The sequence below is a fragment of the Mastomys coucha genome, unplaced genomic scaffold (assembly GCF_008632895.1).
Source record: "Mastomys coucha isolate ucsf_1 unplaced genomic scaffold, UCSF_Mcou_1 pScaffold6, whole genome shotgun sequence".
Lineage (NCBI taxonomy): Eukaryota > Metazoa > Chordata > Mammalia > Rodentia > Muridae > Mastomys > Mastomys coucha.
The window spans coordinates 65606893-65622395 of record NW_022196912.1 but is presented as its reverse complement, the minus strand read 5'-3'; the positions used below and the strand labels follow the sequence as shown (position 1 = coordinate 65622395).

Below are 15503 nucleotides of genomic sequence, written 5' to 3'. Positions count from 1 at the left end.
TCTCTCTCTCTCTCTCTCTCTCTCTCTCTCTCTCTCTCTCTTTCGATGTAGAACTTCTGAGGTGTTTCTGCTGGTTTTGGAGTTTATACCTCACCTGGATCAGTTTCGACGTGACAGTTGGAAGCTTGTCTTCAATGGCCTCCTGTCACGTTGTTTGCAGTGTTTGACTGTAGGAGCACATCTACCTTTTCTTAAGTTTGTGAAGTCCACTTAGAGAACAAATCGGTTTTCCTCCCTGGAGAACAATTAAGCTCACAAATTTCCTTTCTCCCCTTTCACTTCCGTGAAGTTATTAGCATGGTAAAGCTGTATGTTGTCTGGAGACGTGTTGTCCTATTTGGTTCAGTTTCCATTGCTGTGGTAAAGACACCACAAGCAAAAACAACTTGGGGGGGGTTATTTTAACTTTTAATTCTCAGGTCACACTCCATCATTGAAGGAAGTCCAGGTGGGAACTCAAGCAGGAACTGAAGCAGAAGCCACGGAAGAACACTGCTTACTGGCTTGCTCCCCTGGCTTGTTGAGTCTGCTTTCTTGTCTTACCCATGGACATCTGCCTTTGTATCAATGCTTCCTACCATGCTCATAATCAAGAGATGTCCCCACAAACTTACAAATGAGCTAATAGGGAGGCATTTTTTTTCAGTTGAAGTTCCTTCTTCCCACTCTGGCTTGTGTCAAGTTGAACCATGACCCTTGGTTTTTGATGGGTTTGGTTCGTAGCGGCGCGTCTACAAATACCAGATACAGGCAGCTCTGCGTTTTTGGAGGTTTAATTAGGAGAAGGAGGGGGAGTGAGGACCGCGGCGCGTGAAGGGAGGGAGAGGAGAGAGGGGGAGAGAGAGAGAAAGATGGGAGAAGCTGCCAATTATATATAAGCTGTGACGTAGTAACTCAGGTAAAGGTGGGAGCTTGGGCCCAATGGATTCTGGGAATATGGTGGTCGTTGTCCTGGCGACAGCTCTGTGGACCCGCCCACATATCTGCTGTGGGCAGATTCTGGATGCTAACAGTTTTAGTACCAGATTTTTGTCAGAGGACTGTGTAATGGATGTCTCCATTTGTCTCAGTGAGGGTTACTGTTGCTGAAACACCATGACAAGGATAGAGTTTATTTGGTTTACACTTTCATATCATCGAAAGGAGTCAGGATAGGGACCCGGAAGCAGGCGCTGTGGAAGCCATGGGGGAGTGCTCTGTGCTGGCTTGGTCACCATGGCTTGTTCATCTTGCTGGCTCAGCTTGCCCCAGGCAATGGATAGCACCATCCACAATAGGCTGGTCCCACCTTCATCAGTCACCAGTTATGAAGATGCCAGCCAATGGATGGCACCATCCACAATGGGCTGGTCCTACCTTCATCAACCACCAATTATGAAGATGCCTTACAGGATTGTGTCCAATCCAATCTTATGGAGAAACTTTATTAAATGAGGTTCTCTCTTCTCAGAGGACGATAGCTTGTGTCAAGTTGACATAAAACTATGCAGCACCCCACTAGAACCTTATTTTTCTTTTGTGCCTTTTGTGCCATTATCTGTATATGGCCTGGGTTGACAGAAAACTATACATAAATGCTTTTAAACAAGCAACAATAAAATGCTTATCCATCCATCCATCCATCCATCCATCCATCCATCTATCCTCCATTTACTCATGCATCCATCTTTCTATCATTATCCTTAGCACACAGCCTCTAGAGTGCAATAATATATATAGAAAGTATGCTATAATCATATCTGCTTCATATTGCCGAGTTTCAAACTTTTATATAGTTCCTTTAGTCCTCAGCTTCCACAGAACTGTAAAATTTTAAATTCTATTTTCTGTTTCTGCTACCCATCTTATCTGGACCAAGTTTAATGTTCTCCTAATCTGACTTTTATTCAAATCAGGCTTTTTATTTTCTTTCTCAAACTGCTTTTTATTGTTGATTTTAAATTACTAGATAATTGCAAAATTATTGGGACATATAACCTGTTTGAAAAACACAAGATTAGCATTGTTCTATGTACCCTGGTCACTCTTTTTTAAGGTAGAATGTTGATTGAAGTTTTGAACCTTCTTGGACAGTGTCATTGGACATCACCAGAGTTATCGCAGCAACATTAGCCAAAATTCAAATTGTAAAGGGTTCATTTCAAAAGACTCAGTCGCTAATTTGAGTCCCAACTTATTTCCTAAATATTCTTTTGTTTTCCAAGTGTAAAATATCTAGAAGGGCTTCACATCAGCCATGCCCTCTCAAATCCTCCAAGTTTCCGGCATGTTATTTTGTAGTCACAAAAGAAATATACCAGGTTTCTTAGGATATATCCATTCATTCATTTGCCATTCAGCAAAAGTTAGTACTAGTTGGCAGCCTTCCAGTCTTCACATGCCTACCATCACAATTTCCACACTCACTAGGTGTGGCACATGGCTGAATTCCCAGCTCCTGTGAGGAGGAAACAGGACCATAGTCTGTTGAGGTCATCCTTGCCTACAGAGTGAGATGCTGTCTCAACCCGGCTCTCCATAGGAAAGAAACTTGGAACCAACAACTGTGTGTGTGTGTGTGTGTGTGTGTGTGTGTGTGTGTGTGTGGTTCTGATGGTTATAGAGTTCAAGTTGCTTTAACAGGGTTTCTCTGTGTATCCCTGGCTGTCCTGGAACTCACTCTGTAGACCAGGCTGGCCTTGAACTCAGAAATCTGCCTGCCTCTGCCTCCCAAGTGCTGGGACTAAAGGCATGTGCCACCACTGCCCGGCCGGCTTTTAAGTTTTGTTGTGTTACTTCCTTTATTTTTCTTCATCTAGTAATGGCTTAGGTTCTTAAAAATAATTTCAATTTCCTGGGCCATTTCTGTCTTTTGCTTCCTTTTCATCTATTTCCAGCACCCTACAAGAATCTTTCGCATCACAGATACAGCACAAGGAGTTATTCACAGATTTTTCTTCCAAAATGGTTCACGCATGTTCCTATACCTCTCATAAAAATTGATGAGTATGTGAAGTTGTTCTGAGAAACCTTGTCTAGTTTTGAAGTGACCTCAAATGTAGTTTTGACCCACTTCTTTTTCTTTTTCTTTCTTCTTCTTCTTCTTCTTCTTCTTCTTCTTCTTCTTCTTCTTCTTCTTCTTCTTCTTCTTCTTCTTCTTCTTCTTCTTCTTCTTCTTCTTTTTTTTGAGACAGGATTTCTCTGTATAGCCCTGGCTGTCCTGGAACTCACTCTGTAGACCAGGCTGGCCTTGAACTCAGAAATCTGCCTGCTTCTGCCTCCCAAATACTGGGATTAAAGGCATGCCCCCCCCCACTTCTTTTTCTTGAATATGGGGCTCATACATCTGGTTCTGATTATTACCATTTGAAGGTTTAGTGTCCTTTCAAACGAAATGCTTAGAGAATGAATCTTCCTTCTCCCTAGCCTGCTTCTTTTCTGTCTTCTGTCTCAATTATTAGCAGCAGAGAATCACACACATTTCTCAAAACACTTTGGAGTCCTCTGAGACCCTTCTATTCCCTTCCACTGGAGAACCAGAGTAAACAGCGAGGCCTTCAGCCTCCATATTAAGAACTGTAGCCTTTGATTTCTCCACACCTCCACCGCCAACACAATGGATCCTGTACAGGGAGGGGCAACAGCTAGGGTTCCTAACCTACTGCCTCTGTTTTTATTCCTTTCTCTTATGATTTGTTTCCTGCATAACAGCCAAATAGTCTTCCTTTTAAAACATGTTAATCACATTCACTGGCTTGTTGAAATCCTCCCAATGGTTCAGTGGTGCATTGAGAGTAAACCAGAAAAAATTTAGCACAGTTCTGAAGAACTGGTTTCTATTTGCTCTCCAGCCTCATTTCTGCAAGTGCAGTCAATCCTCTCTTGGGGTCTTTTATGTGCTTTATGACTTGAAGGCCATGACCTAAGTTTGTCTTAAGACCAGCCCTTTCCATCAACAAGGCCTTGGCTCACATGGAAACACCTCAGGAAAGATCTGTTTTCTTCACTGGCCAAAGTATTGAGCCTCATGTCCTCGATCATGGCTATTGCTGTTTACCACAGTGTTACTGTTATTTATGGCAATTGTTGCTACCAGAACTAACTTTATTTACTGCCTTACTTTTATATTTTCAATGTCATCTGTTATGGCAAGAATGTAATCTGACTTCGATGGCTAATGCCCATAGACTCTGGGACAGAAGTCCTCTGTTCAGAGCTGTGATAGCTAGAAAACACATATGGCTCCCGTTCTGGCCACTCTTAGGTAAAACTATTCCTTTAAAGTACCCTGTAAACAGCACCCCTATCCACTCTACTCAAATGGTAGTTTGTACCATCAATTTAGAGAGTTTTCTAGAGTAGTGAATGACTATATGTAGTTGGGAATTTCAAGATTCCATTACTGACATACAACACAACTCTGTAGAAAACCGCATTTCAATGTTCTGATCCAGAAGAGAACCATTGATCAAAACCATACAAACAAACAAACAAACAAAACAAAATTAACACACTGCAAATGGAAATATGCAAAATGGTTTGTGTGCATGTGCATGTAAGGGGACACACTGGGTAAGCTAAAGTGAGAATTAGGGCTGCCAAGATGGAGCCCCTTCAGAATTTACTAAGAATTCTCAGAAGGCCTCTGATGATTTATCACTGCAGCCTGTTAAACCAAATAGGGTCTCTGTACATCTACAAACTCAAAGAACCCATGCTGATAGGAAGGACAGAAGTATAATCAGGCTCTAAGGTCTCTGAAGCCCAGCTACCAGTATAATCAGATCAAAATGAGTGCTGTGGGTGTGGGGATGGAATCGCTCCTAGAAAGCCAGGTTTAGGCTGATAGTTTTGAAGAGGTTGAAACACAGAAGTTCCAAACACAAAACAAAGTAGGAAGCAAGCACCCTATTCAGACCTTGCTCTTGTCTGCCCTTAAGAAGGCGGTGGGTGGAGCAGGTGGGATTGATGGAAAGGGTACACAGACTCTCTGGTATTACAAGAAGAGACAAGGTTTTAAAGACGTCAGCTGACTGGCCCTTTAACAAACTCGAGGGCTCCCTGAGGGAGTCCCCCGTTAAGTGAGCTCTGCCTGGCTGCTGTTCCCGGGGTCCACTCCGGTGCCCTCGCTTGGAAGGGGTGGCCAGGACTGCCCTGAATGGGCGGGTCCGCAGCGCTTGTGTCCACCAAGTGGGCTGGGGCGGCTGCGGCGCGCAGGGGGCGGCTCCCCGCCTGGCTCCCGTTCCCCTTGTCGGCTCCGCGGCGCCGCCCTCGCCCCGCCCCGCCGGCGCCGGCCGCGCGGACCCGCGGCGGTCCCCCAAGCGGAGCGCGTCGCGGCGGCTGTAGCTGGGCGCCTCCCCCGCGCTGCCGCGCGCCCGCCCGCTCGCCCGCCCGTCGGCCCCGGCTCCGGCTCCGCTCGGCCATCTTCGCCGCTCCCGCCCTCGCCAGCCCGGGCCGCGCGCCCTGGCCCCGCGCGCGGACTTTCCCGGAAAGTTTGGAGGTTCTTCTCGCCCCCCGCAGGCAGCGGCGCCGCGCCCCACGTCCGCCAAACTTTGGGGCTCATTCGCACCATGAGCGCCCCTCCGCTGCTGCGGCCGCCCAGTCCGCTGCTGCCCGCCGCGGCCGCCGTGGCCGCCGCCGCGGCCGCGCTGGTCCCCGGCTCCGGGCCCGCGCCCTTCCCGGCGCCTGGGACTGCCCCGGCGGGGGGCATCTCGTTCCATCTGCAGATCGGCTTGAGCCGCGAGCCGGTGCTGCTCCTGCAGGACTCCTCTGGCGACTACAGCCTGGCGCACGTCCGGGAGATGGCTTGCTCCATCGTGGACCAGAAGGTAAGGTGCCCCGGGTCCGCCAACTTTGCAGCCGGCCTTGCCCGCGCCACACAGCCTGGCTTTGGCCGGGCTGCATGCCCTAGCCCCAGGCAGTGCTCTGGCGGCCGCGCAGTCTTCCCGGGACTGACCTCCAGCTTCTTCTCTGGCAAGTCTGCCTTCTCACCTCCTTTACCTCCCTTCTTCCGATGACAGTTCAAGGAATCTTGCACTTTTCTCCTCGCGCTCCGACATATTCTTGAGGTTTCCTGGCTGTCCTGACTCTTTTTCCCTGGACCAGAGCCTACCTGGTGCCAGATCCGCTTTCCAGCGCCAGAGTTCCCTTGGGACAGCCCAGCGCCTTTTCAGCACCGCTCCCTTCCACTACATCCACTTTCAGCTCTAATTGATGCTGAGGAGTTCCGGGTGTGACCTGGACGCCAGGAATTTCTCACCTGCCAATAGTGCTTTTAAGAAAGAGTGATTGATTAAGCCAGCTGTGAAAACAACTGAGCAGTTGGTACCACTACCCAAGTCCTCCCTGGATTTAGTACCACCTCTGTGTGAGCTTAGAAACATTTTCCAACAATAAAACCTGAAATTTACAGCATTTTTTGGCTTAAATTTCCATGCACTGATCTTGGGAGACTGGAGTAGTGAGAAGGTCTGTGGTTCCAAGAACATCCAGTGCTGGCTTTGCTCTTAAGTTTGAGGCTATGGGACTCTGGATAGCGGTCATCAAGGACTGGTTGGGGAAAGGCCCATAAAGCTGGGCTAGGCCACCCATCATTGTTTCCAGTGCACTTTTGAAGTTAGGCTATCTCCGCAGCCATCCAGAAGGATGCTTCATGAAAGGGGGAAGGGCCCTTGGTGCCACACTTTCACAGTATGGACAGCCAGAGTTCTGAGGAGGAGAGCAATAGAGGAATCAGCTAAAGGTGCTGAATTTCTGAAGGGCTGACTGGCTACTTCTTACCTTTAATGAACAGTCAAGAAGCGGATTTTCTTAAACTGTTTGGAACAAAGTGTCCTACACTTTTTAAGCGGTGTAAACAGTGGTGCTGAGCACAGAGGTCTAGGGAATTGCTCCTGGGAAGCACCCACTAATCCAGGAAGTGAAAATTCTAGAGGTCAGACTCAAGTAACAGTGAGTGCCTTGAAGTTTTGTTAATTAAAGGGAGTGATATTTTTCCTTATGTAATTGAACTCTTTGTAGTTCTCTTGAAGTACTGAATCCAGTCCCCCCTCTTCCTGGAGATGGTGAATATTCGAGCATTCTAGGCTCTAACTGGCTCACTGTATGGCCTTCACATATTTCTGTTATGATATGGATTAGTTAATTAAAAAGCACTGCCACACAGGCATACACAACACATGTAATGAAATTATTCACAAAGCTCATTCGGTTCCATAACAACAATCTAACAGTAAGTTCTAAAGATGTCATAGTGTTAGAATATCTCAAAAGGTCTGGGTTAATACAGACAAACTTTTGTTTTGACCTGCTTAAACTCTGTCTCTGTGTCTGTGTCTGTCTGTCTCTGTCTCTCTCTCTCTGTCTCTCTCTTTTCGTGTGTGTGTGTGTGTGTGTGTGTGTGTGTGTGTGTGTGTCTGTCCTTGAAGTTTTGAGTGGGGAGTATAATTCAGGAGGTTTGGGTTGGGGCTTGGATACAGTGAATTTCAGTTGACTCAGGGCTGCTGCCTGGGAGTGTTATCAGTTCCCAGGAGAAGTGTAAGCAAGAGGACATGCAGGGCACAGCAAGCCGGGACAGCCTCAGTAGGAGATGCAGGGAAAGTTCACTTATGAAAAAAGTCTTGAGATGATTAGAAATTTACATTGTAAAAAAACAAAACACCAAACCTTAGTAATCTTCTCAGAAGAGATAACCATACTGGGCATATCTGAGATCCACATTAGCTTTGTGGAGGGTGTTTTAGAATGGCAAAAATGTAATGGCAGAAAGAAAAACGGGAGTGCAGTCAAGTGCTGTTTAGACCTGAGCCAAGACCTGGGGAGAAATGGAGGAACGCTGGGAAGAGAAGGGTACCAGCACCACTGTGAGTTCTGAGGGGAATCCTTTCTGTAGTCTGTTTATTATGGAGCTCTTCACCAAAAGAAAAGTTTGAAAAGTTTTCCTTGGATAGCCATATCCTTTTTTTTTTTTATGGGTATGGTAATTCACATTTTGAAATGTGAATTTTAGAAAATATTATAAGTGAAATATACTAAGTCACGGGTCTAGACAGTATGCCTCTTCAGTATTCTACCATCTATTGATCTAGATATCAATAACCTCTTATCTGTATCTGCCATAATCATCATGTATCTTGTCTCCGGCTTTCTGACTATCTGTATCAATCATGCAAGTATCAATCACTTATCTGTTATCTACCTTTGCACTGGTTGTTATCTATGTATCTTCTGTATCTATTTTTGGGATATGTTATTTGCCCAGACAGAATTCTTGTGCGGTGACTGCAGTAGTGGGTAAGGAAGTGGGAGGGGGTCTTTTGTCTTATGCTTTCTACTGTGAGAAAGAATGATGAGAGAGAGAGAGAGAGAGAAAGAGAGAGAGAGACTTTTCAACAGAAGGTTCTCTTGACTTTCATAGTCCTCCTTATTTATTGCTCTAGTATTAGGGGGCTTTTTATCTTATCTGTGCTCAAGAGTCCCTGAATACTAACATGGACAATCCAGATGTTTTCCCCCCAGTGTTATTCATGAGACCTTCTCTGTGGGATGAGCACCTGAGGTGTACAGGGCTAAATAGGAGAGCTGCTGTGCCTGGAATCTTCATTTGAAGTTACTGCTGTGTAAAACTTAACATTTTAGTTTCCCCTCAATTTGTAGGTTTAGAAAATAGCAGATATGTGTTCATACTTGATGAAAGTAGATGACAATTCAAAAGAAATACTTGTAAGGTATTGTATCCCAACCATCTTGTGAGTTAGAAGTTAGTAATAAGTTTTTAATCTGATAGTTTAGCAATCTGAGATGATCTCTTTCTTTGCATGGAAGAATGTATGAATATATATGTTATTAACTATCCTTTTGGGAGACTGAGCTAAGGACAAATTTACAGTATTTATTTATTTAATGTTTTTACTTCCCATGTATATAGCATTGGAGGTTGGTTATATATGAAGATGTGTTCTTTAATCAGTATGTGTGACTTCTAGTTTTACTTTGAAATCCTTTAACTTTTTTCCATTAAAGGAATTTTGAATCCACAGGATGAGAAGGCGTTATTGCAAAGCACTGAACAGTATCTCAGAGGGTGATGCATTGGATCTGTAGCAGGTTCCATACTTACCTTGGCATGCATGCACTCTCAAGTGTACACGTGCACTTGAAACACAGAGGGCATTGAGTGAGTGATGTGTGATACAGTTATTCAACTTTCTGCTCCTTGGAGTTATATATTACTAAAAAGACAACCAGGCTTACCCCTTGAGCACACTTACTTTGAGCAACGCAACGCCATCTGTAAGACACCGGACCTAACCTTTACTCTTTAACACTGAAATTAAAGAGTGAGCCTTTAACTGGGGCATAGCCACCAGAGTAACAAGGCTGGTGCCTTGGTCTCACGGTTGCATTACCCTGCTTGTCATTGTTTTCATCTTGTATATTGTTTTCTTATCAGCTGCTGTGTCCCCTTTAACCCTTAGAGTTAGTTTTAGCCACTCTGCTTTACACAGATTGAGAGAGCTGAGAGTAATTAGCTAGTGGATCACCCCGGGGTTTGCAGGCAGCACAACCCTTTTAAACTAATGATACTCTTTGGCGGATCTTTTTATTCAAGTTTTAATTTTGGACATAATATATACCACTAATTTCTGATTTAATGATTACGTGTAGACTTTGACATTTTACTTGGGGTGGGGCTTGTTAAATAATGGGATAGAATGGATTTAAACATTTAAACTCATTTTTAAGTTTAGTAGCATAATTGGATCTCATTGGGGGTTATGTGCTATAAGCGCTTTTTACAGGTTAAATATCCTTTATATAAAATTCTTGAGATGAGAAGAGTTTGGGACTTTTGATTCTTCTGGATGTTGTAATATTTATAACATACATAAAGAGGTATCTCTGGGATTAAACCCATTCTTGAACATAATTAATTTATATTTTATTAATACTTTGGTATTTTATGAAATCATTCCAATCTCTACTAGTTGCTTGTGGTCCATAGGGACAGGTGTGGAATTTTCCTCTTGTGACATCATGTTAGTGTTCAGAGATGTTTCAGTTAGAAGATTTTGGATTAGGGATTCTCAGCCTATGTGCATACCAATGTGTAATGTACGTAATAATGATTGTCAAAATAAAGTTTGGAGTCCTCCTTAACAGTTACAGCATTAGTTTGATAAGACCAGTGTCTTAGATAGATTTGCTATGACCAAAAGCAACTTGGGGAGAAAAGGTTTGTTTCAGCTTACATTTCCACAACACGAATCATCATCGAAGAAAGTAAGGACAAGAACTCAAGCAGGGCAGGAACCTGGAGGCAGGAGTTGATGCAGAGGCCTTAGACAAGTGCTGCTTACCAGCTTGGTCCTCCTGCTTTGCTCAGCCTGTTTTCTTACAGAGCCCAGGACCACCTTTCCAGGGGTGGCAGCTCACTCAATAGGCCAAGCCCTAGAGGAGCAATCACTAATCAAGAAAGTGTACCCCAGGCTTGCCTACAGCCCTAGCTTATGGAAGCATTTTTCTCCATTAAGAGTCCTTCTTTCTAAATGACTCTAGCTTGTGGCAAGTTGACCAAAAACTGAGCAAAACTGGACAACAAAATGCTATTAGCTATGGAATTTCAGGGGAAGTTTTAAACTCGGGTCATTTTCTAACCCAGTTTATCCACCACCACTATACACACTACACGAATCTAATAACCTACGTTAATTCATGTACTGTCCAACTCTTCCCACTACAAGGCTGTAAGGCTTGCTGTTGTCCACATCAGAATTTCCCAGGACCTTTGTCCTGTGGAGGCTCTGAGAGTTTACACCTGAGAGAAAAGGTTGGCACATCTCTGTACTAATACAGACGTCCCAGTCGGAGTGGCTGCTCTGTGTTATAAGATGTTTCATCATTAAATCCATGAGTATAATGAAACCGTAGGTCTCAGAGTCCATATTATAAAGTATGAAAAAATATTTCAGTGCCTAGAAGCTGTACCTAGACAACCAGCTCTTCATATATGCTCCAAAAAGCATGTGTTGGCACATTATACAATTATCAGAGGGTTATGGTCTTTCTTCTGCTGATTGATAAGATGTATAGACAAAGAAGGTGTTCTTTAGACAAAATCCTTCTCATCTATAAAAATATGCAAAAGTTTTCCTAGAAAAATTTTTTTGATATTGACAAAGCAAGCATGTTTGAATCATTAAAACCTAGTAATGAAATGACCACTTGAAGTTACTTGACAACAGAAAACCCCCACATCATGCTGTTTCTTACTTTACTGGTCTCACATAAAAAACAAACAAACAAACAAACAAATAAAAAAAAAACCAAAAAAAAAAATAACTAAGTGCACATTGAATTATGTGGGGCATGCATAGTTGTAGAATATCATGTAATGTGAATAGATAGAAAGGTTAAAACTGATGTAAGTACATTATAGCTTCAGAAACAATTAAACCTGCCCAGGTTTATAGTTTCCTGTTTAGAAGTTTCTCTTAAAGTTGCAAAAGGTTTTATTTGGTTGAAGCCAGACAGTTGATACAGCAGCTTAACAAGTGTTGGCAAATACACAGCTTAGATTTTAAAATATGCAATCATTTGGGAATTTGTTCAACTTATTTTGGTGAAAAAGAGGAAAAAAAAAAGTACCCGTTCCTGGTACATTGGCATCTGTTCTGAGTAAAGCACTGACTGATGAGGAATTTGTTGAATTTACTGCTCCTATTTAGGCACAATTTCAAGAATTTCCAAGTGTTTCTCGCCTTAATTGTCAGCGGCCACTTTTTCATGTGTACCATAAAATGGTTGAAAAGAATGAATGTGATAATGAAGGTGTTGGTGAAGAGTATGAATGTGCTTGACATTTCTGATAATGGCACGACTCTGTATACAAGTGTTTTCTTGTTCACAAAATAGTAGCTGAGTCTTTTCCTAACTTATTTTGGAAAAAATTGAAGTTTCACATATATATGTATGCACCATATACATATACATATACATATACATATACATATACATATACATATATTCTTCCTGGTTCTATTAATTAGAAGAATAATGACCATATGAGTATTAAATATTGAGACCACTGAAGCTTGCCTCGGTGTACAATTATCTTTTTTCTTAATTAACCATTTTATTTGTTTACATTTCAAATGATATCCCCCTTCCCAGTTGCCCCTCCATAACCTCCTATCCCACCCCTTCTATCTCCCCTCCTCCCTGCTTCTATGAGGGTGCTCCTCCACTCACTCACCGGCTCCCACCTCACTGCTCTAGCATCCCCCTATACTGGGGCATCAAGCCTCCGTAGGACCAAGGGCCTCTCTCCTCCTATTGATGTCAGATGAGGCCATCCTCTGGTACATATGTATGTGGAGCCATGAATCCCACAATTATCTTAAAGTTTATTTTGATCATTTTTCCTGAACCCACAGTTGCTGAGTTTAAAGGGTAGCAAGATTGCTTATTTGGATGATGCAAATATCTTACTGTCATCTTGGACTTCTTCAATTTCTTTGTTTGGTACCACATGAATTCCTTTTAGCAGTTGGTATCTATATAGGCTTTGCAAGACAGTATTGGCATTGCTTTTCAGGATGCCGTCCGACAATCAAAGCTGGGGAGGGGCAGGTGGGAAATAGGCATAAAGGACAGTTAAAAAGATATTATAAATAGTGTACATCAAATATCAAAGACCCGAGAAATCAAACATTGAGGAGTTGCCATTTCTTCATTCACCAAGTATTGTAGTCTCTGAGCAGGTAATGACCAAGACTTAGGGTTCACTGATATTTTAAGACATTTCTAGGTTTGTGTGTGTGTGTAGAGTGCTGATATGTGCCATCCATGATGTGTGACATTGATTGTCCTTCTTCTCTGAGACTTATGTTTCTTGTTGTTCACCATTATGCACATCAGGCTAGCTGCCCATGAGCTTCTGGGGACTCTTCATAGGAGCCCTGGCATTATAGCTCAATGCTACCACATCTGGCTTTCTGTGGGTTCAAGGAGTCTGAGCTCTGCTCTGTGTGGTTGTATACAAACACTCTATCCACTGAACCATCTTCCTGTCCAAACGTTTAATGGCTTCCTAAGTAAACCTCCCATGTGATGCTCACTTTTGCCTTCATTAGGATCATTCTAAATCAGCAGTTTTGTGTCATTTGTTAGATAAACGTTTGATGCTTTGATGGATCTCAGTTTGGAACACCTTGCTAAGCTGAGTTCCCTGCAGTAGAGGCGATCCTACAAGATCTCTCTCTTCACCCAGCTTTGTCGAGGTATGATTGAGAAATAATAGTTGAACATATAATATTATGTAATGTCACTTTGATCTATTCATGTATTATGAAATGATTGAGTTAAGCTAACTAGCGTGTCTATGAACTCATATAGTTAACTTTTGGGTGACAAGAACATTTGTAGGGTCAATCCTCAGCAGTCTTCATGTGTTCTATAATTGATAATTATCTGCAGTTTCACTGTGCCTTAGATCATAACTTACTTATCCTGATCAGTGGAACCTTGTTCTCATTCATTGCTTTTACTCATTCCCTCACAATCTCAGTCATAGCTACCACTACTATTCTACCTTGGCTTCTAAGAGTTCGGGTTTTTATAATTCTGCCTACAAATGTGGTGATGCGGCTCTTGTTTATCTGTGCCTGGCTCTTCTCACTTAGCTCATATCCTCCAGTTTCATGCACATCATTGCAAGTTGTATGATTTCATTATAAGGATATTATAATATCCTTTATTATAATTTCATTATAAGGTATTCCCTGCACCCCACCCCACCTTCCTGTCTTCCTCTCCACTCCTTCCTCCCTCCTCCCCTCCATGTGAAAGACTTTTTTTTTTTTTTTAACATTTTATATTTTACACTTGTAGCTCTTCCAAGCAGGTCTGACGTGATGCAGTCTGAGTTTACACTTCCTGATATTAGATAGTAAACATATTTTTTCATGGTCACTTTTGCCTACACTTCAATTTTTAAAGGTGATTTTCTTGTTGTCGACCTGTGAGTTTCTTCTGTGTTTGGGTATTAATTAGTGTCTAATTCTTCCTCATTGGAATGTCTAATTCTTTAGTGTCTAATTCTTCCTCATTGGAATGACCCCTTGGATAGCTAGCTCTTCTATGTTGTAACTCCATGTAATCTGCAGCACTCTTGTACTGTCCTTTGGTTCTATTTTTTGGCATCACTGATAACCCCTTAGATATCTCTTTTTATCAGTATAGAGCCATACAATCCAGCTCAATGTTTCCTTGTTCCTTGGAGCTATTTTTTTAGTGTTGATGTTAAAAATGTAGGGAGGAATTGCTTGCTGTTGCAGTTGTAACACACAAGACCAGGCCATCCAAATCCCGTGGAAGTGCAGCCATTTCTGTTTGTCTTGTCGTTTTGTAGTTGTGCAGTTGTTACTTAGCTCTTAGCTTTTCCTTCTGAGCTTCGGGCTTCCAGTGTATAAAATGGGGCAAGCCCCCCAAAGGCTATGAGCACTTGAAAAGTGTGAATGAGGTTTGTCTGTAAAGCCTCTGATGCTTACTGAGAACTTAGTCAAGCAATGTATTATTCCTTTCTTTAAAAATTTCCCATTGTTTAACTGTAAGAGGTACTCCAGTAGATCGTTTATGACCATGACCTGGTGGTACCCCAGTAGATTGGTTATAATCACAGCCTGGGTTATGGCACATTTCTTTTTTTTTTCCTATTGGTATAAAGCTCCTGTTATGTTTTGTTATTTCTTTGGAGGGATGTGGCAATGCAATGTGCACCACACTTGGACAGTGAGAACTCACTTCAGAAAAAAAAATCATAGAAATAATAGGTGATCAAGACTCAAATTTAAGGAAAAACTTTTTAATAGGCATCTGGGTATATTTCTGTCCTTCCCCCCTATAAGTAAACAGTTGGTACAGCAATAATATTCCTTCCAGCTAGAAATCACTGGGCACATTTAGATTAATATTGGAGAAGCTCTTTAATATAACACATGCAGGCTTCAGCTAATGCCCAAAGAGGAGCCTGCTGCTCATAGAAGCTTTTGCTGACTTATAAACACCTTAGGCTTTTGGATTCCATACACAGTCATCCTTAAATCTCTTCTAGGTCTGGATCCCAGATCATTTTACTCTGAACAATTTAAACTGAGACAAGAGACTGCAGATTTGGGCCCTTGGACAGGTGGGAAATTCACACAGCAGTTATTGCCAGAATTATTTCCTAAATTCACCAATGTCAGTCATTTCAAAGAGTTATTACCCATGTTCTTCCTGCCTACTTGGCCAATTTATGCTTTCCTGGATAAGAATGCAGGGAACATAATGAAAGGCTGTTCTTTTGTGAAGGGTGGTTGTGATTTTGTACTGCCCCCTTGAGCTATGGTCTTTGACATAAGGATGGCCTAATAGCTAATTGGTTGTCTCCTTTTGTTATGGGTAGACTATTTGCAGGTCAATCTCTGTGAATAAACATTGACAGAAACTTTCTTAGTTCAGTTACTTCCGAACTTCTCTTTCTT

General features: G+C 42.6%; 1 protein-coding gene across 2 annotated transcripts in view; it reads left to right on the top strand.

Annotated features, from left to right (window-relative positions):
* Nucleotides 1-5305: 5305 nt before the first annotated feature.
* Nucleotides 5306-15503, top strand: part of Prkd1 (protein kinase D1) — a 290741-nt gene continuing 280543 nt past the window's right edge. The window contains exon 1 of one of the 2 annotated variants that reach the window (XM_031357081.1): nt 5306-5807. In XM_031357081.1, coding sequence (XP_031212941.1) covers nt 5550-5807 — 258 coding nt within the window. In that variant the 5' untranslated portion in view covers nt 5306-5549. The remainder of the gene's footprint in view (nt 5808-15503) is intronic. The other variant, XM_031357082.1, reaches the window with a different exon arrangement.